This window comes from Trematomus bernacchii, unplaced genomic scaffold, assembly GCF_902827165.1.
Source record: "Trematomus bernacchii unplaced genomic scaffold, fTreBer1.1, whole genome shotgun sequence".
Classification (NCBI taxonomy): Eukaryota; Metazoa; Chordata; class Actinopteri; order Perciformes; family Nototheniidae; genus Trematomus; species Trematomus bernacchii.
This window is the reverse complement of record NW_022987648.1, coordinates 10,717,950-10,741,575: the sequence shown is the minus strand read 5'-3', so window position 1 is coordinate 10,741,575 and position 23,626 is coordinate 10,717,950. Positions and strand designations below refer to the sequence as shown.

General features: G+C 40.0%; 4 protein-coding genes across 9 annotated transcripts in view; 2 read left to right on the top strand and 2 right to left on the bottom strand.

Moving 5' to 3' along the window:
- Positions 1-1,044, bottom strand: part of tmem163a (transmembrane protein 163a) — a 101,652-nt gene extending 100,608 nt beyond the window's left edge. The window contains exon 1 of the mRNA XM_034134675.1: positions 419-1,044. Within this exon, the coding sequence (XP_033990566.1) occupies positions 419-620 (202 nt within the window). The 5' untranslated portion in view covers positions 621-1,044. The remainder of the gene's footprint in view (positions 1-418) is intronic.
- Positions 1,045-3,361: 2,317 nt separating this feature from the next.
- Positions 3,362-9,916, top strand: acmsd (aminocarboxymuconate semialdehyde decarboxylase). Its single transcript, XM_034134441.1, has 10 exons — positions 3,362-3,542; positions 5,612-5,656; positions 7,068-7,164; positions 7,250-7,299; positions 7,562-7,798; positions 7,965-8,058; positions 8,672-8,767; positions 8,878-9,050; positions 9,430-9,528; positions 9,692-9,916. The coding sequence occupies exons 1-10, from the start codon at positions 3,486-3,488 to the stop codon at positions 9,752-9,754; spliced, it is 1,011 nt and encodes a 336-aa protein (XP_033990332.1). The 5' UTR covers positions 3,362-3,485; the 3' UTR covers positions 9,755-9,916.
- A 912-nt stretch (positions 9,917-10,828) lies between these two features.
- On the top strand, positions 10,829-20,142 carry ccnt2a (cyclin T2a). 5 transcript variants are annotated; one of them, XR_004556231.1, is made up of 10 exons: positions 10,829-11,018; positions 11,693-11,774; positions 11,903-12,031; positions 12,339-12,399; positions 12,923-12,985; positions 13,482-13,527; positions 14,571-14,604; positions 16,229-16,392; positions 16,605-16,675; positions 17,108-17,296. XR_004556231.1 is itself a non-coding variant. In XM_034134247.1 (10 exons), exons 1-10 carry the CDS (start codon positions 10,861-10,863, stop codon positions 18,512-18,514), a joined length of 2,031 nt encoding a protein of 676 aa, XP_033990138.1. In that variant the 5' UTR covers positions 10,829-10,860; the 3' UTR covers positions 18,515-20,142. The 5 variants fall into 5 exon arrangements, 2 of the variants coding, with proteins under 2 accessions (XP_033990138.1, XP_033990137.1); XM_034134247.1 differs by lacking the exon at positions 14,571-14,604 and adding an exon at positions 18,438-20,142 and having other exon boundaries at positions 17,108-18,287; XM_034134246.1 differs by lacking the exon at positions 14,571-14,604 and having other exon boundaries at positions 17,108-20,142.
- map3k19 (mitogen-activated protein kinase kinase kinase 19) overlaps positions 18,636-23,626 on the bottom strand; it is a 32,927-nt gene continuing 27,936 nt past the window's right edge. For both annotated transcript variants that reach the window (XM_034134244.1, XM_034134243.1), the window contains exons 15-17: positions 21,583-21,835; positions 21,050-21,258; positions 18,636-20,852 (exon numbers count right to left, since the gene is read on the bottom strand). In XM_034134244.1, the coding sequence (XP_033990135.1) occupies positions 20,720-20,852; positions 21,050-21,258; positions 21,583-21,835 (595 nt within the window). In that variant the 3' untranslated portion in view covers positions 18,636-20,719. The remainder of the gene's footprint in view (positions 20,853-21,049; positions 21,259-21,582; positions 21,836-23,626) is intronic.

Below are 23,626 nucleotides of genomic sequence, written 5' to 3'. Positions count from 1 at the left end.
ATGAATGGGATTAAATTAGTGGAAAAGTAACTAACACACACAAATACACATCAAGCACACTTCGGGGTTTGGCATGCATGTGACTGGTATCAGAATAGCTTTGGCTGACCACCAATGTGCATGTTTAAAAAAAACAATCTGACTTTTCCCCAGAGGCAAGGACAAATGAAAAAAAGAATGGAAAGCTTTTGGGATTGGATTCAATGTATCAATATGTTGAGCTTTGAATTCAACTTTCGCTTCACTCTGATCTGCTGATGTAGGACTGTTGTAAATTATTTAAAAGACAGCAGGCTAAAAATACCTCACATGGATAAAAATACCCCTCCCATCTCCCTAGGGTAGGCTACCCTTTAACACTTCATAGACTATATGCATCCATAACTTTAAAAAAAATCCAATTAATGGATGAAGTTACCTTCTCCCTCCACACTGTCTGTGATTTTCATCTCCTGGCCCGTGGGGAGCGTCTCGGGCTGGCCGGGGCTCTTGGTAGGCTGGTGGTGGTTGTTGGTGAAGCCATCCTGGGCGCACTGGCCGTTCCGCATCGCAGCCGTAAAGGGATCCACAATAGTCGGGTCTGGGACAGGGTAGGTTTCCTGGGGGGCCGGGTCCGTCATTGTTGTTGCTGTTCGTTTTGTTTGCAGACTCAAAGAAAGGATGATGAGGAAGAGATTCACGCCGGTGTAAGTGCAGAAGCCATCCAGCGTGTCCTAATAAAGCCCGGTGTAGACTCAGCTGCTGCGCAGAGGGGTGGGATGGCGATTCGAGATGGGAGATAAAGGGTTGGTCTCCCCAGCATCAGCAGCGAGACAACTCCCTCTCTATGGAAAGTGAACCCTGCAAAGTGCAGCCTCTGTGGAAACCGCCAGTTAGACACAGTTTAGGGTTAGATGCGGCGATGCGATAAATGCTGAGATCTGCTGTGGATATGGCAGACGGTGCCAGCAAGTTTTTTTTTTTTTTGTATCTCTCTCCACCCCTTTCCTCCTTCTCTCCTCTCAGAACTCACCACCTATTTCTCATACAGGCCACTCTATGACAGTTGTGGAAGAAGTATACAGCTCTTTTACCTAAGCAACATTGTGAAAATACAAGTAAAACTCCTATTCAAAATCGTACTTAATAGTAAAAGTACAAGAGTTTTTTGGTATCACAATACACTTGAACCAACAGGGAAATAACTATTTGTACATAATGGCACATTTCATAATAACATTTATTTAATCTCATTTATCTAAACCTGTAAAGTAAAGTTGTCAATTAAATATAGTGGAGTAAAAGTTAAAGATATTGGCTTCCAAATGTAGTGAAGTAGATGTACAAAACTAGCAGAACATCTAAATACTCAGGTTAAAGGTAGGGTAGGTAAGAATGGAGAAACCAGCTCGAGTGCGCTAGAATTTGAAAGTACACAACCGAGCCCCTCCTCCAAGACACACGAACGCGCACATGACCAATGAGGGCACGAGATAAGTTTGTGCACGAGATGGAAGGCTGACAGGCAGGTAGGCCATCCAGTTATTTTAGCCGGGCCGGCTCAGATGATTGGTCGTGCTTTTTACAGCACCAAGGCTTCCACAGATGACATTTGTTTATGTATTTATTGTCAAAGCATTTAATGTATTCATTGCAATCGTGATGTTAAGAGCATTCCATGGAATATAACAAAAAGTGTTTCTGAAGTAAATTACCTACCCCACCTTTAAGTACCCTACAAGTAGGCTACCTCAAAAGTTAACTAGCTACAGTATTTGAGTAAATGTACTGTGTTACATTCTACCATTGTGTGTGTGTGGAGCATACACAACAAAGCAAAAATATAAATTATAAAAGCACCAACAATTGAACTTTTATGAAAACTATTTAAAAAAAAATACTGTTATAACATTAAATATATTGACAAATATGTACACAAAATAAAGACATACAAAACATCTACGTACAGTACAACATGACAAAATTAAAAGTGTGCAGTATTGGGATTTAAAGTGAAGAGCTGAGCAGATATTACAAGAGGTAGCTTTGTACCCAAATATGCAAAATATACAGTGTTATGTGAGGAATTCAAAAACTTAAAATAATGTTTATGAAAAACACCTTATAGGATTAGAAAACATTTACTTAGATACAAAATACTTTATAGTGCTCCTTGTGGTTTCTGAGGTACAGCCATGTTCTTGTCATACTATACGTATGAGTATAGAGTCGTTTTTTTCCTGAAAAAGAAAGAAATATAGAAAAAAAGAGTAGTCCCAAGGGCCCAAAATCTAATTATGGTATAGAGGAAAAAGTCCAATTTCAACAAAACAGTTTCACAGTTTTTGAAGATCCTAGAGAACACTCCCACCAAAAGGAAATTCCAAATTTCAATTGCTGGAACAAATGGGTTAATGGAATTAGAGATAAGTGGTTTAGTTTATTTACGTGCCAGTGGTTTTGCTCTCTAATCCGAGAATCAATTAATTGACCTATGGTAAATCCAATTATCAGCATGCAAATCAATTATGTTCTCACCTGCCTGCAAGCTGTCAGGATGAACAATAAGAAACAACTACTGACCAACAGGTGGCACCAAAACACGCAATTATCAGAAGGTGAGGATGTGAACTCAGGATAAAAATAATTTCTGTAAAATATAAATGAGATTGACACCGATTTGCTCCGATTTGCTCTACAGTCAATAACAAACAGCCTATAGTCAAAAGGCATAATGATAATGTACGAACATCATCTTTACCCTTAAATGGTTTCTATCCTGGGGGGGGGGGGACATTTTAACATGCTGTGTCCATGTCAAGCATTAAGCTTTGTAGAATGAACATTTAGTACATTTACTCAAGTACCATTATATTTTGACAAAATACAACACTAAAATGCTCTGACATTTGTTGGTGTAACAGCATAGTTAAATATTTTGCATATTGACTTTTACTTTAATTTACCTGATTATATACTTCTGTAATTCTACTTCAGTAACATTTAGAATTTAGGAATTTTACTTGTAATGGAGAATAAAACAAAATTGGTTATTTTCAATTGTAGATCTTCTACCACCGGTAGGACAGTTTCATACTTAAAACTTAAAGAGGGATGTCACCTAATAAAAACTAACCTAAAACAATATGTTTTTCAGCCGAAGTTGAAAAAATGTCCACTGATTTTGCCTCTCTACTATTTTCTGATAGTGTGTTCAAGAGCTTCACCCATTTAATTATTAATTTTGTTAAGGTATGCGAGTATTTGAAGTTGAATACTAAATGGTTCAGTATGTCAACTATTTACAATGTTAAACAGCCTTCACTGACTACTGATTACTTTCTGCTTGTTTTACAGACTAGGTAATAAATGACCAGGGTGTCCCAGCAGCAGCCATTCACCTGCCGGTCATTGGTTTCTGTCTGAGGGTGCAAAGCTAATTTGCTGGATTCTCAATCAGTTACTGCAGGAAATCTTTTGCAGCAGACCTCCACTTTTCCCAGAAGATGAAGATTGATATTCATAATCATATTTTACCAAAGGAGTGGCCGGATTTGAAGCAGGTAGGCACTGAAAGACTATGTAGTTCACATCTTTGCATCAGTTCCGCAGCGGGCAGAGCTATAATTCAATGCAATTCAAAAGCAGTAAAGTCAAATGTACAGGCTTGTTTCTCCATTTGGAGTGTCAGCAGGGAGTTTAACAGCTCACTCCATAAATCAGTGTTCTCTATGGATGGTTCAACTTTAATCAATAGGTGGCGATTGGCCTTGCTCTTGCCTGTCCTATCTGTTATCTGTGTCTGCTCTTATGTCTTTGTTACTATGGAGGCCTCTGGCTTTGGCTAATGATTTCCCATGTTTAGTGCTGGACAGAAGACATATTCTGCACACTGGTGCATTAACCCCAACCCTTATTTATTTATTTCTTTACAGTAGTATGTAAATGTATAATAAAGGATGCCTGTTTGTACATGTTAATGTTTTTCTAAATATGAATAATATATCCTACTTAAAAAAATAAAAAATAAAATCCTTTCCATAGTCATTCACAGACCAATACTTTTACAGTAAATCTAAATAGTGACATTGCTTATTTGAGTTGTCAGTATTGACACCAGAGAGGTCTGACAATAATATCAATAGACTGAAATATAATTGTTTTAAACAATTATATTTCTGAAAAGTAAAATAGTGGTTAAATACAAAGGATATGCTTTAGTTTTTAAGGCAGAAATATCCCTTCCTAATCTTAAACAATTTGAGGGTTTACCCCGCTGCAGAGTTCCTTTTTGTATTTCCTGCTTTTTTACACATACTATCTCCAGTACAGGTTAGCTCTGAGTGTTAGCGATGCTTGCTAATGTAAACAAAGACCATATTAGGTCCAAAACCCATCGCGCATTGTTTCTGATAGCGACGTTTCTGATAGTGCCGTGGGTCCACATTTCCGATATTACGTCATTGTTTGTTTGTTTGTAGCCTTTATTTAACCAGGTGAAAAATCCCATTGAGATCAACGATCTCTTTTTCAAGGGTCATATCGGACGCAAATCTGGATCAGGGAGGAAAAGAGAGAGGGTTTTGTTTTCTGACACTTTGTGAGTTCCCTGACACAGCGGGTACACATATTTATGTATAAAAGACATACAAAAGTGCATTTTGCATGATAGGAGACCTTTAAAAACGGCATGGTTACTCAGGACCCCAAACAGCACATTAGTATTAACTCACTATCCTCTTCACTGTGAACTGGCATTCAGGAATTCCATTAAAAGTCAACAAAAAACTACTTGAAGACGGATTGAAAGCCATCTCTCATTTTGAATAGCCGAGGCTTCTCTCTGGCAGCAACAAAGTCCACAGTGCTGCAGATCCGTGCAAATATGAGATTGGGCTTTATGGCTGTTTTGCTCAAGTCGATCATTTGCGGCTTCATCTGTATTCAAGAAACAGCCTCAGATGGCACTCACTGTGAGTTATCTGCGCTGTTGAAGAAGATAGTCTGGATGAAGATCGAACTCTCGCAGATGGGATAACTCAATCAATGGAGGCTTTCCAACTGAAGGATTCACAGGGGATACCAGACTATGTTCAACTTTATATACAAACATTATATCTTCTATCTATCTATCTATCTGAAAACACAATATTTGTAATCTAATGCATGGACTAATGTTGTTTTCAGCCCCAACATTATTAGGGAGAGACACTACTAGTACATTTTGAGATTTTTGGCTCCTTTTAGACTAAAAAGAGAAGAAAATGAAGGTGTTCCATTTATTACGCTTTATCAATTTGTCTGTATATTTGTGTCTGAGCATTAGATATTGCTTCATTTGCATATTTAGGCATAACATTTCAGACAACTTATTTTCCAAAAAAACTATTGGGACGTTTCTGTCTTGGTGAAGGTAATCACCTGGGGATGTTTCATATGTATATAAGTGAGATTTTTGACTGAATTTGAACCTGGATTTTTTTCCAAGGTTGAGATTTCTGTACATTGGAAAAATCTGTGCATATATTTATGCAGATTAGCACATATTCATATATTATATTAGTTACATTTTTCAACCTTATTCACTTGTAGTGCCTAATAATGCATAATCATTATGTTCCCTTTGTTTCAGAGGTATGGATATGGTGGATTTGTGCAGCTCCACCATCACTGCAAGGTGAGTCAGTTTGTCTTTTGTTTGCATGTACTGACAGGGTGCAGGAACTATGATGCAATTGTACTGCATACAATGCCGGGGACACGGACACAGCAGGTGTCTCCCGGCTGCGCCACAACCCTGAGGACCTTTCAGCCCACCTCTCTATGTGAGCAGCTGCACGTGCAGCACAGTGCCACTGTATCACTTCAAACAGGACCATGACACAGCAAAACACAGAGCAGCCTGCAACTTTTACATAGGACTTTGGTTTGGCATCAGCAGGTTGCACATAAGGACGGATAGTTGATTGTGTCACGTTGATGCACTCAAACATAAGATGAGCATCTGTTTAAATCCTGATGCCAATGTTAAAACAGGACTCCAGGTGACATTGTAGTTGTGACAGGTGGCGATGCACCCAAGGTGTTTAATCACAGCCAACAATAGGGGAAGAAAACACTGTGCAGATGTTGTTTGTATATCTACAGTTAATTATGTGCACCCCTTTACATAGACATTTCGTCTGTTGTCCTTGAAAGATTGCATCTCATATCTACCATGAAACAGCACTACGTCGCCATCATGTGGTTGGATATAGATGTGTTATTATATCTAAATATCACATGATCTAAAGAGTTTGAAAATTGATATTTAATTAAGTGAAATAACCAAGAAGAATACATCTGCAAGGGTGATCAGACTCTAATAAGGACAATCTTTTAATTATAGACATATAAATACTTATAATATAAGTTATTATATATATAATAACTTCTGAACACCTGGCCTCTAGAGGGAAAAGGCACAGGGAACATATACAGCCAAAACAGTCCTAAGAACTTAAATACATATTTTTACATTTGTCCCTAATTGTCCTCTGTAAAAAGATGGATATGACCCGTGGTGAAAAGTAACCTAGTATTTACTCCAGTACTGTATTTAAGTACAATTCTGAGGATCCTTTGGCTTGAATATTTGCATTTTAAGCTACCTTAAACTTCTACACCACTACAATATGTAAGCATATTTTGTACATTTTAGTTTATTTGACATTCGTTATATTGAAGAGTTTATGATATTGAATACAAAATATAGATAAACTGAAGAATTGGGATGTACTATATTGGATAAGATACACTTTTTCTTCTGTGAAAATCACCTGGAAATATAAATTATAAGTAAGCTCCACCTTTAATAAATACATTAATAAAGGGAACACAATAATGGGTTAAAACAATGTATTATTCCCAAAATGACCATGCTGCACAATGAGTTTTAGTTTTAGTACTAGAATATTAATGCAAACACTTTAGTATTTTTACTTGAGTAAAAGTTACATACTGTAAGTAAAAATATGGATATTCTATGAATATACTGCAGTATTATTTCTTCATCCATGGATATGACTGCTGGTTATGTCGTGTTTCAGGGTGAAGCGGACATGATGAAGGATGGGAAGCTGTTCAGGGTAATTCAAGAGAACTGCTGGGATGCAGACGCACGCATAAGGGACATGGATGAACATGGTATATATTTTCCTAAGACATGAAATACTTGACGACAATTTATATTTATGATGCCTAAATTTGCTTCTGTTTCTGACCCCTTCAGGTGTCTCAGTCCAAGCCCTTTCTACTGTCCCTGTGATGTTCAGTTACTGGGTAAGCGCACAAAAACAATGCAGCAACTGTGTTTTATGTCTGTTTATTTTGGTAAAACCTAAATCATAGTGCTGTTTGCTGTTCCCCAAATAACTGTGAGCTGTAGTTATGCAATGCTGTTCAAACAGCAAATCAAATTCTAGGCATTTTATACGAGTGCGCAAAGCTTCTTAACTCTTTTTCAGTCACAGAAGCATTTGAACAATGCACCTCCAGCTTTCAAATATCTTATTTAAATTAAAGTCTTATTTTCGGATTACAGGCCAAACCTCATGACACACTGGATCTCTGCGTCCTTCTAAATGACGACTTGGCCCAGACAGTACGCAGCCACCCCACCAGGTTCGTGGGCCTGGGCACTCTGCCAATGCAAGCCCCTGACTTGGCGGTTCTGGAGATGAGGCGTTGCGTGAAGGAGCTGGGCTTCCCTGGGGTCCAGATTGGCTCACATATCAACAACTGGGATCTCAACGCCACTGAACTCCATCCTTTCTATGCTGTGAGACATTGAACATGGCAGACCATGCTTGTATAATTACATTCCTGGTGTTAGTTCCCCTATGTTTACACTGGGTTGACTAATTTCAAACTGAATTGCATGGAAATCCTTTGTATTTGAGGATCAAAAATTGAAATATTGATCTTGTGGTTTGTCTTCCGTGCAGGAAGCTGAGGAGCTGGGCTGCTCCTTATTTGTCCACCCATGGGACATGCAGACAGATGGGAGGATGGCTAAGTATTGGCTGCCCTGGCTGGTGGGTGAGGGAGAACGAGTAGGAACAGGAGCTATTGAATATCTCCTGGTCTAGCCAATACAAGATAAAAGAACACAGTTTTCCAAAGACCAAACTTTTAGCAGCATTTTTATTGGTAAGCACCAGTCAAACATTAAACACGGCATTATGAGTGGCAACATCAAGCATTTTAAATAACAAAGGAAGTGTAATTCCTGTGTAAAATACTGGATTTAACTCAACACTCAATAAACCTCAATAAAATATGTTATTTGTACGGCTAATAGATCGAATCCAATTCAATTTTTTCGTCCTGAAATACGATCCTGGGATCTTGGCCAGGGTCATACCAAAACGGATAAGCTACAAGACTCGAAGAAAATAATTGCCAATAAAACGTTTTTAACATGGTAAAATACAATGATTTGGTTTGGACTGGAGATTATCGAATACTCAGCAATGGCCAATAACCGTAACATTTATTAATGCACTGACATTGTAGCCAACTGAGACCAATAATGCTCTTCTTTTTGCTTTTCCTTCTGCCACTAAGTGTATTATCCTACCTATCAAATTATTGTTTAATAACACCAAGACCTTTAAGTAAAGAAAATTTTCTTTTCTTTTCCACCCCAAAGGCATGCCGTCAGAGACAACCATGGCTATTTGTTCAATGATATTCGGAGGCGTCTTTGAGAAATTTCCAAAACTGAAGGTCTGCTTTGCACATGGAGGTAGAGACCAAATGTTGCTGAAAAAAATACATGTAGTGTCAACTTAAACATATTCTTCAAGCTCAGATGTTGTTGTTTGACTTCTATCGCTTATGTTAATTTGCTTACAGGTGGCTCTTTCCCATTCACCATTGGCAGAATTGAACATGGCCACAAAGTCCGCCCGGATCTTTGTGCCGTTGACAACGACATCAGTCCACGAAAGTACCTTGGTTCTTTCTACACCGACTCCCTAGTTCACGATCCAATCGCCCTGAAGCTCCTCATTGACGTTATCGGAGAAGTGAGCTTGTACTTGTCATTCATTAAATGCACACAAACCCTGTCTTAATGGTCGTGATACAGGGCTCATGCATTGAGAAAACACTGAAGGAGTGTTGCTGGTTTTAAGTGTGTAGTGTGCGTGGGAAGTTCTAAGTATTATTTATGTGAAACAACATTAACCTTGGATACACAAACAGTATACACAGGCTCATTAAAGTAGTTGTTGTAGCTCTATTGATGTGTTGAAGCACTGATGCCTTAGAATGGTTCTACTGTAGCTATAACATAATTATTTATACCTTTCATCTGATAGATAGAGATACTCTGGATGTTTATGTCTGCTTATGTACAACTCTTAAGTAGTTTTACAAGTTAACATGCATGTATTACTCGTTCAGGATAAAGTGATGCTTGGAACAGATTATCCATTCCCACTGGGCGAGCTGCAGCCTGGAACACTGATTGAGTCAATGGACGAATTCGATGACAAACTAAAGGTGAGAATATGCTGTCATGAATTCACTTTATATTACATTGACAGGTAGAAAAGTCTAATCAGCAGCAGTGCAAAGTCAAACAAAATAATTCATTAAAAAAATATTATAAGAACTGCGTGTCTAATCTAGTAATTAACATGGCTTGTACTCTTTTGCTTTACAGGATAAATTGCTTGCAGGAAATGCATTGGAATTTTTGGGCCTGAAAAGAGAGAAGTTTGTGTGACATGCAAATCATATAGTGCTACATTGTGTGAAATAGTGCAAAGTCTTTAGTCAAACATTCATATTTGCATGAATAAGATAATTATTTGGATTAGCTTGTATATTAGTTATAGGTTATTAACAATTGTGTTGTTGTTTCATATAATAAAGTAATTTCAGTGTGTTAATTGCATTAAATGTTTGCCTTTATTATATTTATCACTTTATTCTGACATGCCATCTTATGCTTAACCCATTTAACAATGTTCCATAGAGAATACTTCCTGCCCCTGACACCAAAGTAGCCTACAGAGAACTCTTACCACACGTTTAAGGGACACTTTGCAGTCAATCCATTATAACTTTGTTTTTATTTTAATTGTTTGATAGAGTGATTACAGAACAAGTGAAGATAGGTTAAGAGACACTATCACAAAAGACAGACATGCAGGACTACTACTTCTGGAAATTACCCAACAGTGTTCAGTTGTTAATGTGATCTCCCGACACTCAAATTGCTAAAAGAAGCGAACTAATATTAATTTGCTAAACTTCAAAGGAAGTTAGGCAAACATTCCCTTTCTCTGGCTAATATAAACTCAGCCCCAAGAGAACTTATTCTATCTTCTTTTGCCATTTCACCAGCACAAAATTGTGTCCACCTGCCTCATTATTCCTCTCTGAAGGGAAATTCATTTTTAGAGGGAAAAATAAATCCGACTTCCACCAACTGACTTTGTGTGGGAAAGACTCAACTTCGAATATATGCCTATCTTTTGGCCCACTTATTAGATATATGCATAGGAATTTAATCTCTTAAATTAGCATAGGTTATCATATTCTGAATCAGGTCTACGTTTTGTGGACTGTGGACTTAGTTAATCATTTATTATGAAGGTTATTGGGTCACCCATGTTCAATACTATGAAATTAATTGGCATCACCATACCCGTATTGTGTAACAGTTTGAAATCAGTAGATGAACAATCATTTAATAAAAGAAAACAAACAGCATTAGAATATTTTCAAATGTGATACTGTATGCACGGCTCACCATCGAAGAAGTCGTGTTTTCCTGTGCGACACCAACGTCACATCCGCTTTCTCGATGCCCAATGTTGGAGAGTAATGGCGGCGTGCCGGGGATCCTCGTCGAAATGGTTTTTCACCCGGGAACAGCTCGAAACAACGCCGTCCCGTCGATGTGGAGTCGAACCAGACCGAGAGCTCTCCTACCGGCAACAAGCGGCAAATCTGATCCAAGATATGGGTCAGAGACTCAACGTGTATCCTTTGTAAACAACGTTTTCTGGACTGGAGGTATCAGACATGGCGCTAACAGTTTCAGCGGGCCCAGATAGCATTAGCTAATTTAAAACTGACTGCTGAGTAAATGGAGCAACGTTTGTAACTTGTCAACGTGTGTGTTCTGTGATTTTTTTAATTATGTTATATTTTGTATACCTGGAATTTCGATCCCATGTGTTTATGTGTAATGTTAGCTATGCGCTAATATAGCAGGCTACCTAGCTAGCTGTGGTTTGACGTCTAAAGGCCATAAGGCGAGTTTGCAGCTGTTGCTGGCTCCTGGTCCACAGAATGCATTTATTATTCGGTCCGGTCTATCTCAGGTAATTAAATAATGGCATGTGTTATTTTATGACGCAAGTTTAAGTTTGAAGTAGGCTAATTTGCCTTCTCTATGTACTTATATGTACCACAGTTGCTATCATTAAGCTAGTAAGCTAGCTTGATGTACAGTGTCGGTTGGTCAACTGTTTACGTCTTGTCTCTAATTAACTGTAACTCTTTTAAAACATTTGTCTAATTATAATACGTTGTCAAATGATACGTGTTTCTACCTGATATAATTGCATATAGGTAAAGTGTTCATTTTGTTATTGTCAGCATGGTTTTAACCCAGTGAAAGTTAAAACATTTCCCTTGACCAACTCTCCAGCTCCCAACTAACAATAAATACAGCCATTGTTTACATGCATAGATTTTATATGAACCACTCCTTCACCAAATTCCACAGGAATGTAAGTATCAAGTTATATAACACTGCTATTGACCTGTAACCTAGTACCACATGTTGGATATATTGTTACATACATTGCACAGAGAAGTGTTGGGTATTATATTGAAATATCTTGATGCTTCTGTGCAGATAATCTCTCCAACCACCTTATTCTTGGCCGCAAAAGTGGAAGAGCAACCTCGGAAACTCGAACATGTGATCAAAGTGGCACATGCTTGCCTCAATCCCCAAGAATCGCCTCTAGACACAAAGAGTAATGTAAGTTCAGGGTGATCTCACATTGTATGGTTGAAAGTATTTTTCCCTTTTTCTACATGTGACTTCCCAGTTCTCACAGTGGTCATGGTTTCCTTATGTGATACTGGCTGTACCAAAGTCCCTTGCCCTCTACTGAGAGCCTTAACTTGAATGCCCTGGCCGGCTGTTGGTGTGTACCATACACCTTACAAGGCCTACATTAAAAGTAAAATGTGCCTCTGAGTTTTTGGCCATTTGAAATTAGTTAGTTGGATAGATTAATAGACTCATTACAATTGTGTTGTAATGACTGTCTATCAAACTTTAGGCATACCTCCAGCAAGCTCAAGAGCTGGTGATACTTGAATCCATAGTGCTGCAGACCCTGGGTAAGTAGTGGTGACTGGAGTGGATGACTTGAGAGAGAGATAGCGTTTTGTTTTATCATAATCATTATCTTTGGCTTATCAATAAGGGAGTAGTGCTATTGATCACCGTTGAATGTATTCATCACAGCCTGTTGAGTGAAATGTTTTATCAGCTGCTGTATGGGTATCTTGTCATATACATATTTTCAAGAAATCATGTAAAGGTGACATGTCATTTTATTTTTGCCACTTTAGCATTAGTCTTTTTGCAATTTTGCACAGGATTTGTATTTATATCTCCATTACCTTCAATACCTATACATGTGGGTGCCAGAGTAAATGCTGCTAGAGCTCATGACATCTATTTTTAAAATCTATATATGAGCATCAAGTTTCACTATTCATATTGAACATAAAGATATCTATCCAAATCTAAATTGATACTCCTAAATGGATACCTAGGTGTGTTTGTTAAATCATAAAATGACATGTCACCTCCCAACTGTCTCTGTGTTGAACTCACCTGTCATGTATTTTGTTCCAGGCTTTGAAATTACTATTGATCACCCACACACTGATGTGGTGAAATGTTCCCAGCTAGTGCGAGGTAGAGGCTTCCTTCTTTGCTCTTTGTGCCCTCTGCTCTTTTTTTGTCCCACCTCAAATGTGGGTGGGGAGGGGGATTGAAACCCTTGCTGATTTAATGGTTACATGACCACACACACACCTTGCTCGTTTCACGACATTTGAATATGACACAGCACATAGACGACAACATTGACATGCACTTATTGGGCCAAGACTGAAATTCTTTATTTCTTCGTTTTACCATTTCATTCTGTGTCCGAGGAACTATCTCCTGTAAACATTGGTTATGTTGGACAAGGTCAACGAAGTCCTTTGGCTTAACATCTTCCAGTTGCTTCTTTATTGTAGCAGTTGTGTGTTGGTAGTATTGTTTTCAGTCTTGGCCTTGTCTTAATCAGTGCTTTGAAACATTCAGTTCCTGACCCAATGTTAATGTCATGCTCCGTCTTGCAGAAATATTAATCCTTTTATTTTCCCCTCCCCTGTTTTCCTATTTTTCTTTCCCTCTCTTACAGCAAGCAAGGATCTGGCACAGACTTCCTATTTCATGGCTACCAACAGGTTGTTATCCTGTCCCTCCTTTGTTGCACTTTGACTGCACACCATAGCTTCCTGTAATGCAGGGTACCCTTTCAGTGTCCAACGGGCCCTAATAGCGCTGGTGGTTGTTGGGATGCTTGCCTCCTCCCCTCGGCTCCCCTCCCTCGTTCACAGGGAGCGGGACAGGGTGGCTCGTAGCGTTACCGGCCCCAGTCGCAGTGCGGTGTATTGTACAAGGGACCACGTGTTGGCACAGATGGGTTGAATGCAAGGTGTGAAGTGTAGTGGTGCGCTTGAAACCCACATGTTTGTTCGGTTGCGAAAAAGTGCATAATTCTAAGAGAAAGACACTTTGGTAGCCTGAATAGCAGCTAAAGATTTCAGAGATGTAAACATTTCTCGTAGAGGTCCACCCGGTAAGTACCGCAAATTAATTCTTAAAATGTTATTTTTCATATCCATTTGTCAAAAATGCATTATCCTGCAATTTTTTTCATATTGCACATACTTTTCCCAGATTTTCAAAATACATATAGCTCATGTAAAACATGTGACAAAAATATTACCACAACCCATTAAGGACCGAGACAATATTTAATGGTTGGCATGTCAATTGTTTATCTCAGACTGATCAAAGTCAATTTTTTGATGATTATCAAAATGTATTTTAGTATTAAAACTGGGTCCTTAACGGGTTTGTTTATATTTTACAGTTGTGAAAAGTAATTTTGCATTAATGTAATTAACTCGTAATGTCAATCAATGAAATGATGAAATCAATTGACAATGTCTGGAAGCTGACTGAATCATGTTTGCAATTTTACACCAAGCTAGTACTTACATGAGTGCAATTTACAAAAAGTTAATACATACATTTTTTGGAATTGAGTCAAGAAGAATCATCACTTTTGTTGTGAAAGATTTAAGATGTCTAAATTGATTTGAGTTTAAACTTTTCCCATCAGCCAAAGTCTTTGTAATGTCTGCCGTGACTGTTAGCTTTGTTCTAAAAACGCCGCTGTAATCTGACAGCCCAGACTCCAGACATTGTACTTGTTTTACAGGCAAGGTTACCATCCAGCTCTAGCTCTCTTGATTGTGAGGAACTTTCATCCTTAAAATAATTTTTTAGCTTTCAAGACTTAGATTGTTGAAATGTTGGCTTTAAATACTTATACAAGGGTCATTTGTCTTTATTTATTTGTTCCTTTTCATGTGTTATGACCTTTGTTTAACGAGTCAATTGTGATCAAAAGTTCTAAAAGTGGTACGGTGATGACATTTTTTTAGGCCGTAGCCCAACCCGGAAGTTAGCATCGCAAAGGCTCTATCGAAAAAAGCATTGAGATTTACCATTGGATTAAGGAATTTTGCGGAAAAGAAACTCATGTTTTTGCCACGTTTTGTTTAGCAGGATAATTTCCACATATTGAATTGTTAATCTTATCGCCAGAAGTAAATAACTAACATGAGGCAATTAACAAACGACAACACGGTCGCAGTTCACGTCACCACTGCTAAAACAAAAAGGTGGATTTATCTCTGCGTGACATCTAGTAGTTTTATTTAGCCACTTTTTTTTTTTAGCAATCACTGGTTTTAAGACGCGTAAATGCTCCAGGAATTCACGTGTTGTGTATTTACTGACATATCAAATGACTTCAAGACGGGGGAACTGAAATTGCTAAAATGCCGACTCATTTGCGGTTTTAGGACTCATTTCCCTTCACGCTTGCAACATAAAGTTACACTTTATAAATGATGGTTCCATTCCCTTTGAGTCATAGTTAGGATTAGGATTATCTCTAACTTTTAATCAAGAAGGTTCAGTGTTGAAACTGCCTGCGCTTCAGTTTAGCCCTAACAGTGTCAGTATTGGTGCCGTGTTGTATCCATTGATCTGTCGGGCCCACTAGGTTTATCCCTTTCAACACAGAGCCATACAGAGAGGGTTGTAGGAGCAGCCCCTCGCCAGTTAACAGTAAAATGATGTAACCGTCACATGGGTGGCCTCTGGTTTCAGTGTTTCACAATAGGGCTGCACTCAGCCACTACACGTGGCCCACTTCCACTTCTGTTTTTATGTCCTAACATTCAACCAAGCCAGGTTCTTTGAAGCATAAATTGACACCTGACACAATGTATGATGTGCCTGCATGAATGATACAATTAGGGGAAATTTCATCTGTATTGTGACTAGGGCTGCACCATTTTTTTTAATCGCAATAAGGACTAGCTTAATATAGAAATAAAGCACTATAAAAAATATGTGAAAACATTTCGTTTTCAATTGTGTATTGCAGTTCTCGCGAGAATTCACAACAGATCATTTTGTTATACTCCTCAATTATAATGTGAATAATGTTTAAACATTTCACAAATCATATCCCATTTGCAATATCAGTACAAATAATCGCAATAAGCTATATTGTCCAAATCGTGCAGCCTTAATTTTGATCCGTTTGACACGATAAACTGTACATTTTACATTGTATGATCTTGAGCCAATAATGGCTTATCATTTGCAAGCAATGCCTACAGTAAATTAAAACGGTCCGCTCCCTCTTGTTTTTTCTTTTCTCTTTTCTACATATGCGGGACCATTCGGGATATCGCCTGACCTGAACTCACTCCACATTCCACACATTCCTACACCCTCACATTTCTTTCATGAACACACACACTCTCATATCACTTGCGCATACCCTCACACATTATGCAGTCTACACCTCACTACGTTCTGCCTCCAGTACAAACCCACAGTGATCTCCTGTGTGTGCATCCACCTGGCCTGTAAGTGGTCAAACTGGGAGATCCCAGTTTCCACTGATGGGAAACACTGGTGGGAGTACGTGGACAACTCGGTCACCCTCGAGCTGCTTGATGGTGAGATTGAATTAATGTTTTGCTTTACCATAATGCATTACTGTGGATACATTTACCCTGCACCAAGTTCTTATATCTGCCCTCTTATATCTAGGGTGAAGGTCATAGTACTCGCATATTTTCCAATGGTTAAAATGAGAGAAGGGGATGTTGCGTTGTATCAGCAGAATTTGTGGTGATTTAATGACAACATGCATGTCTTTTACTTTCAGAGTTGACCCACGAGTTTCTGCAAATTCTGGAGAAGACGCCCAGCCGGTTAAAGAGGATTCGCAACTGGAGGGTAAGAGACATTGCTGCTCGATTTCCTGCATTGGAAGGTTAAAATGCAATTATGGTCATTTTCTCGGCTGTTTGTGATTTCTGACAAGTCAGAACTGTAGATTCCGATTTTTTTTGTTGATTCCATATGATCTTTCTATATTTAGTAAAAAAGAATGGGAAATATAAAACTGATCGGCCTGTCAAAGATCGTGGCCAACTAGCTGACAGTTTGTAGTCTCACCAAAACAGCTCCATGTACACATAAGATCTTTAAACCAGCCTAAAGCACCATACTCAGTTATGAAACAGTTCAAAAGTGTGGCAATGCTGCAATACTAGGTAGTAGCAAAGCATTACATACAAATGTCCCACTGTTAAATCCCATTATGAGAGCTTACTGTTGGGGAAACCAAATGCTCAACAGCGTCACAAATCTCTTTCTGTCCCCTAGGCAACACAAGCTGCCAAAAAGCCAAAGGGTGACGGCACATCGTTGAATGACAACTCCTTTGCCGGGCCTTCCATGCTCCAAGATGATGCATCACTCCCTGGTGGCTCCTGCAACCCAAGTTTTTCCAAGGCAGGCGCTGCCTTCATGTCTGGCCCCTCCGGGGATGGACCCCTGTCTCTGGAATCCTTGGCTGGCTCGTACAACCCAGCCAGCCACAGCGAGTGGCCCCTGGGTAACCAGAGCCAAGCTGGGTATGCTACCTCCAGTATAAAACAGGAACCCCTCAGCATCCCTCTGCAAGAGCCCTCCCTGCTTCTTAATGCGCCGGTATACAGGACTGATAAAACACTGGACTTCATACCTGTCAAACAGGAACAAAAAGGAGGACAGCCTCCTCCACCACAACCGTCTCCAGCTCAGAAGCTGTCTCTGGACAGATACAGAGAGAAACAAGCAGCAGAGCAGACTGTCTCCGGGCATAAACGCAGCCAGGAACAGCATGGAGGAATAATGGATTGTGACGGGAGGGGGGACATGTTATCTTCCTCCTCTTCTACCTATGCACCCGCGAGCCAAGTAGACCATAGAAAACATTCACAGCCCCACCAAACATCCCACGGTGTTGGTGGAGGCACCACTGCCTCCCCGATGAAAATTAAAGCTCCCTCCTCAACTTCAGGGCAAGAAAGACGTCATCATAGTGACAAGCGGGACAAAGGCTCACTCAAGCTCCGCCTGGCTGTCCCCGGGTCTGGTGGGGGCTACCAGCTGGACAAAGGCGGACTGCCAAGCAAAGACGAGCTCAAGATGAAGATAAAAGTCTCATCATCGGAGCGCCACAGCTCATCGGACGAAGGCATGGCGGCCAACAACAACAACAAGAGCAAACATTCCAGCCCTCTGGTGATTAAGGAGAAACAGCACCGTGGAGCAGATCACCTCCATCGCCACCACAAGCACAGTCATCCTCACACACACAGCGGGAACGGCGGGGGAGGCCCGCTACGGGGGCTGCCGGGCATGGAAGGGCCCATACTCGCTCCTCCAGGATCCCTGTCTTCCTCATCGCGCAAGAGGGCGTACCCCGAGGCCGGCCACAACAACCACCACCCTCCCTCCTCATTCTCCACTTCATGCTCCAAAGTGAGCAAAAACTCCAAGGGTGGCACAGTTGCTGCAGGTACTACATATTTTTCTTTCCCCTTTTCTCCTCCTTGCTCCTCTCCTGTACTGCAGTGTGTCTCGTCTGGCTTGCAGCTCTATGGCTAACCTCCCCCCTCCCTCCTCCTTATTCTTGTTTCTCCTCCTCCTCCCCTCCTGTCACACCCAGGTGGGCTGCGGACCTCTCAGCAGTACCCTCCTCCTCCTAATGAATCGCCACATGAAGTGGGAGAGCAGAGACACTGAAAGACCCCTCTCTGCAGCCATGGCCCAAACTACCCACAGCTCAGACTATGAAGACTATGCTCCCTGTTAAGTGCCCTGTGAAAAATAACTCTTTATGTCATGATAAACCCTTTACTGAATGGCAGAAACGCGTATCTGCAAAAAAAAAAAAAAGATAAGTATTGTTGGACCTCTCAATTTCTGAGACAAGAAAGATGAAAAAAATTATGCTTCCTGACCGTCAGATCTCTGGGCCCTAATGCTCAGTCCTTTCTTTCTGTTAGTGTTGAATTGCTGCTTGGTTCTCCTTCCTCAAATGAGTCTCGGAATGTGCAAAGTTGGGTGAATGTGTGCGTTTTCATCGAGGGGAAAGTACTTCCCTGCATTTCAGATCTCAGTATGGGAAAAAGTACTATAAGAGGCACGGAAGGTGCTCTTTCTTCCTTCTTTTTTTTAATGATTAATTTAATTGAATCCCATTTCTGCGGTTGTATGTAGGAAGGCAGTGACCAGCTGGAGAGGAGTTCAAGTTATGAAGTTATGTTAGCTGGCCTTCCAATTAATACTGTTGATGGATGCAACTTTAATTTTTTAGGTGTGAATTTTCATCTCCTCAATCTCTTTCTTGTCTTGATTTATTTTTTATACTTTAGTACTGTGCGTATGATTTGCATGTTTCAATCATCAAAGGGATTTAAAAGGAGAATACGTACTTGCTGTTTACAGAAAGTGGAGATAAATGTACATACGTTTTTGTATGTTTAAAGAAAGAAAATATGACTACTCAGGTTTGGAGCTGCTTGTAAGTATAACAAGATAACTATAATACCTATAAAATACTTTTATTTTGTTGATCAACGGATTGGGTGTCATCCGGTGAATGATTGCAGCGTCCCAGTGGCGTGTGCTTCTTACACCTTCCTGAAGGGGGTGCTGTTCTGTGCTTTTCATCACAGGGAATATCATTTGATGCCCTCAGTGACACAGGCACATCCAACACCTACTTATTATAACATCAGTGATGCAATTTCTACCAAAAACATTTTTTTTCTTTACCTATAAGTAGACCTTTAAGCTGGATGCCAAAGGTTGTGCCTCAAAAAGACAAACAACTGACAAAGACAGTAGTAGTGTGCTATTAAAGTTTACATAACCCTTTTTACTTTGAAGTGTATCACATAATTTCATGACGTGAAGCTGTTGCCTTTAGATGTCAGCCCTTAAATGGGATACATGTAAGTATGATTCAATCAGCCAATAACATGGTACTATATAGAAAAAAAAACATCAAACCGGGACCAATTGGCCATATGCAACCAATAACCGCTGGATATTTTGGCATCTGCAATGTTAACACCCCAACTAGGTTTTGTCTTCATCCAACTGGTTAAATTGACATTTACAGCCATGTACCTGTCCGAACATGTCTTCAGTTTCATACATTAAACTCTGCAATGTTCTCAAATCTTGACCCCTTCTGTTTTTCACTTGGTCTCTTTGTGCAAAGTACTCAAGGCTGGATTGGTGGTACCTTCGTTAGGGATTTAGGGCACACAGCAAAGCAGTTGAGGACAAATAAGCATAACCCCCCTCGTCCTTTTTTCTCATTTTCATTTCAATATTATGAATAAACTTCAAAGTTGCCATTACCCTGACACAGTATAAACCCTGGTTGTTGTCGTTTTATTTTGCATATAACAATGTTACTACAGTTGCGAAGAAAATAAACATGTTTGATTCACGTTGTTTCTAGCAATACGTTAATGTGGGTTAGTTGATGCATTAGCAAACTCTACACATTGATTCCTCAATAACTCAGTATAACTAGCTTTAGAAAATGTTGTAGCAATATAGATTAGTGTCTGACAGGCAGCTGAGAGTTACACTGTATACATTTTAAATTAAGGCATTTATAAGATTGGCACACAAGAGATTTCTATAGAAAATCTACAAAATCGGTGAAAAACGTTGCATTTATCTGTTCACATTTGATATGTTCTATTAGGCAAAAGTTAAATGGTTCAAAGTGCTTCTCATGTTTCTTAACATTTTAAGAATGCAATGACCATAAGCCCAATGCTCAAACACTACTAGTGCATCAATGGGGTTGGTGTCTAGCCCTCGAAGGGACGCAAAAGAATGCTTAATAATAATTTGATTCATCAATTCAAATGAAATCATCAAAATGTGTCCTTGAACTAAACATTCTCTTGGAAATGTAACTTGTTAGCCGCACAGACCCTCTGGGTGACCACAGCAGCTTTTTTTCTGCTTCTCCCAGGAGTTCGCCCCAAACTTATTTTGGGGGATGAATGAATGCTTCAGCAGCTGGTGTGCAGATGGCCGTAGTCTCTGGTCGCTGTTAAGAGAAAACAAATCAAGATAACCAAAATGATTCCAATAAATGGCTCAAAGTAGAAAATTAGGCTTAGGCTTTCAACTCTATTAGTTCAAAACTCTTTATAAGCACTGTACGTTTAATATTATAGATTGAAATAGTACGTAGGTGTATGACAGTAACAGTTCACACAGATCAGGGATGACAAAAGCTCTCACCTTGTCAAGCTGATTTGTACAAAATCCTTTGCGTTATCCGAAAACCCATCTGGTAAGGAGGGCATCACCCCTCTTTTAGCCCCAATGTAGAACAAGGCAGCCATCTTGTCCATGTGAGCCAGTGGTGGTTTTCCTGTGGCCATCTCAAACACTGTGCAACCCACACTCCATATATCAGACTTTCTGCCATATCCTGTCTCATTGATAACCTAAGGAGTGGAAAGATTAAAAAGGCAATTTGATATTTGCTGAAAATAAAGTAATTGGAACATTGCAAAAAAAAGAAAGAAAGCATTTCCAAGCATGATTGTTTTTTTTGGCCAGAGTAACCCTGCATACAAGGCATTGACCCAGAAAAGCTCATTGGTTAGTTAGGGCATAGGACCTGACCAAATCCGGGTAGTGGTAGCCTAACTGGTGCAGATTTTAGCACTTGAATGCTATGCTAGACTCGTCTTGCCAAGAAAAGCAGTCGAAAAAAATAACACCATCTTCACATATTGGAAGACCTCCCAAATGATCTCTGAATCTACCTCTGGTGCCATCCAGTAAGGTGTGCCATGGACAGACTTCAGCAGATCTCCACTGTTGCTAGCGGTGTGGTTCAGGCAGCTGAGACGACGCGCACAGCCGAAGTCGATGAGCTTGATGACGCCAGTGGGCATCAGCATGATGTTGTTTCCCTTCAAGTCACGATGAATCACCCTGTTCAAGTGAAGGTAGGCCACCCCTTCCAGAATCTGATGTGTGTACAAGGCCAGGACACACTCTGGCAGAGGACCAAACCTGAAGACAGCATGTGGTGTTGAAGGTTAGTAACAGACCATTCTTGAATTCTCTGATTTTGATGTTTCTAAGGGATACATCACCCCAAAATGATCAATGGTATATCAATTACTTAAAGTGGACCTATCATGCTATATCTGAATAATATAGTATAGGACCATACCTATATAAGGCATATTTATGCTTTTTTCTTTTTCAAAATACCAAACATCATGCATTTTAGCCATGCCTCATTTTGCTCAATTTGACATTTTTTAGCTCTGTTTTTGCAAGGGCAGATTCAGTGAGAACAGCACCATCTACAGGCCTGGCATATGTACTACAGCGTCTCCAGCGCTTTCCAACGGCAATGGCCGTGGCTGTCTCCTCCTGATTGGTGGAGTTGGCCCAATAGCCGTAGCGCCACTGTCCTGACGTCAGGACAGTGTTCAAATCTGGATCAGTTTTGATCAGATCCGTTGCAGCCCCTTTTTTAGAGATTTGGGTATGGAGGAAAATAGAGAGGGTTGTGTTTTCTGACACTTGGTGAGTTCCCTGGAACCCCGGGGACACATATGCATGTATAAAAGACGTACAAAGTGCATTTTGCATGATAGGTCCCCTTTAACGTGTGTTGAGTTCTTGAAGAAAACTTTTCTTGCATGCCTCAATGGTAAACAAAGAATCCAAAAACTGAACAATTATTGATGAATTCCAGTATATGGGGGCGCATCTAACAACACAAAACTATACTTAAACTGAAACTTAAACATAACTAAACTTCCGTCTACAAACGGTCACACAACCCTTTCAGTATAGTCTCATTTATACAGTTGTGCTCACTTCGTTCCAAATATATGACATTTTACTGAACCTTTACTGTTTTGCCGCTATTTCTTAAATACACCAATTTGTTGTACACCAAGATTCTTAGTAAACCATGGTGGCATGGGAGTAACACAAAAGCTTTCCTCAAATATCAATGGATATACAGGGTTAGTAATTTAAAGGGGACCTATCATGCAAAATGCACTTTTGTACGTATTTTATACATGAATATGTGTCCCCGGTGTTCCAGGGAACTCACCAAGTGTCAGAAAACACAACCCTCTCTATTTTCCTCCATACCCAAATCTCTAAAAAAGGGGCTGCAACGGATCTGATCAAAACTGATCCAGATTTGAACACTTTACTGACGTCAGGAAAGTGGCGCTACGGCTATTGGGCCAACTCTCCACCTATCAGGGGAATGTGGGGTTGGGCCACGGCCGGCCATTGCCGCTCGAAAGCGCTGGAGACGCTGTAGTACATATGCCAGGCCTGTAAGTGGTGCTGTAGTCTGCCACAAAAGCAGCGAAGAAGACTTGGTTACCATGGTTACCCTTCTGTTTATTCTCCGCTGTGGCTTTTTTTCTCCCTCCCCGAGGCAAGCGTTTGCTCCTTCTGCTGCTTTAATTCAATGCAATCCCTCCCCGTCGAGGCAAGCACTGTAATTCTCTCCGGTTAGTCCACCAGCAGATGACAAACACCCACCTCTCCGCCTCTTCCAAGGAACGAGGGGACCGTGCGGCAGAGTTTCAGTTTCAGTTTCTTTCGCCGGTCAAGATGTCCGTTAAAGTTTAAATCTTCCGGACAAAATTAGAAAAGTGCCGGTCAAAGGTCTTCTTTGTTATTTATTGAGCTTTAAAACAAATGAATAACGACTATATAATAAAACACAGAGATCTCTTTTTCTCCCCCTCTTCTGACAGCCCAGCAGCTGATCAGAGCACGGCTCCGCTCTCCTGCAGGGGGGCGTGGTCAGCAGAATCA

Coding starts and splice junctions, on each gene's coding strand:
- acmsd (XM_034134441.1), top strand. CDS start 3,486: ATGAAGATTGATATTCATAATCATATTTTACCAAAGGAGTGGCCGGAT. Junction 8,059..8,671: donor TTGGCTGCCCTGGCTGGTGG/GTGAGGGAGAAC, acceptor TCCACCCCAAAG/GCATGCCGTCAGAGACAACC. Junction 9,051..9,429: donor TCATTGACGTTATCGGAGAA/GTGAGCTTGTAC, acceptor TTACTCGTTCAG/GATAAAGTGATGCTTGGAAC.
- ccnt2a (XM_034134246.1), top strand. CDS start 10,861: ATGGCGGCGTGCCGGGGATCCTCGTCGAAATGGTTTTTCACCCGGGAA. Junction 12,032..12,338: donor CTCTAGACACAAAGAGTAAT/GTAAGTTCAGGG, acceptor ATCAAACTTTAG/GCATACCTCCAGCAAGCTCA. Junction 16,676..17,107: donor AGAGGATTCGCAACTGGAGG/GTAAGAGACATT, acceptor TCTGTCCCCTAG/GCAACACAAGCTGCCAAAAA.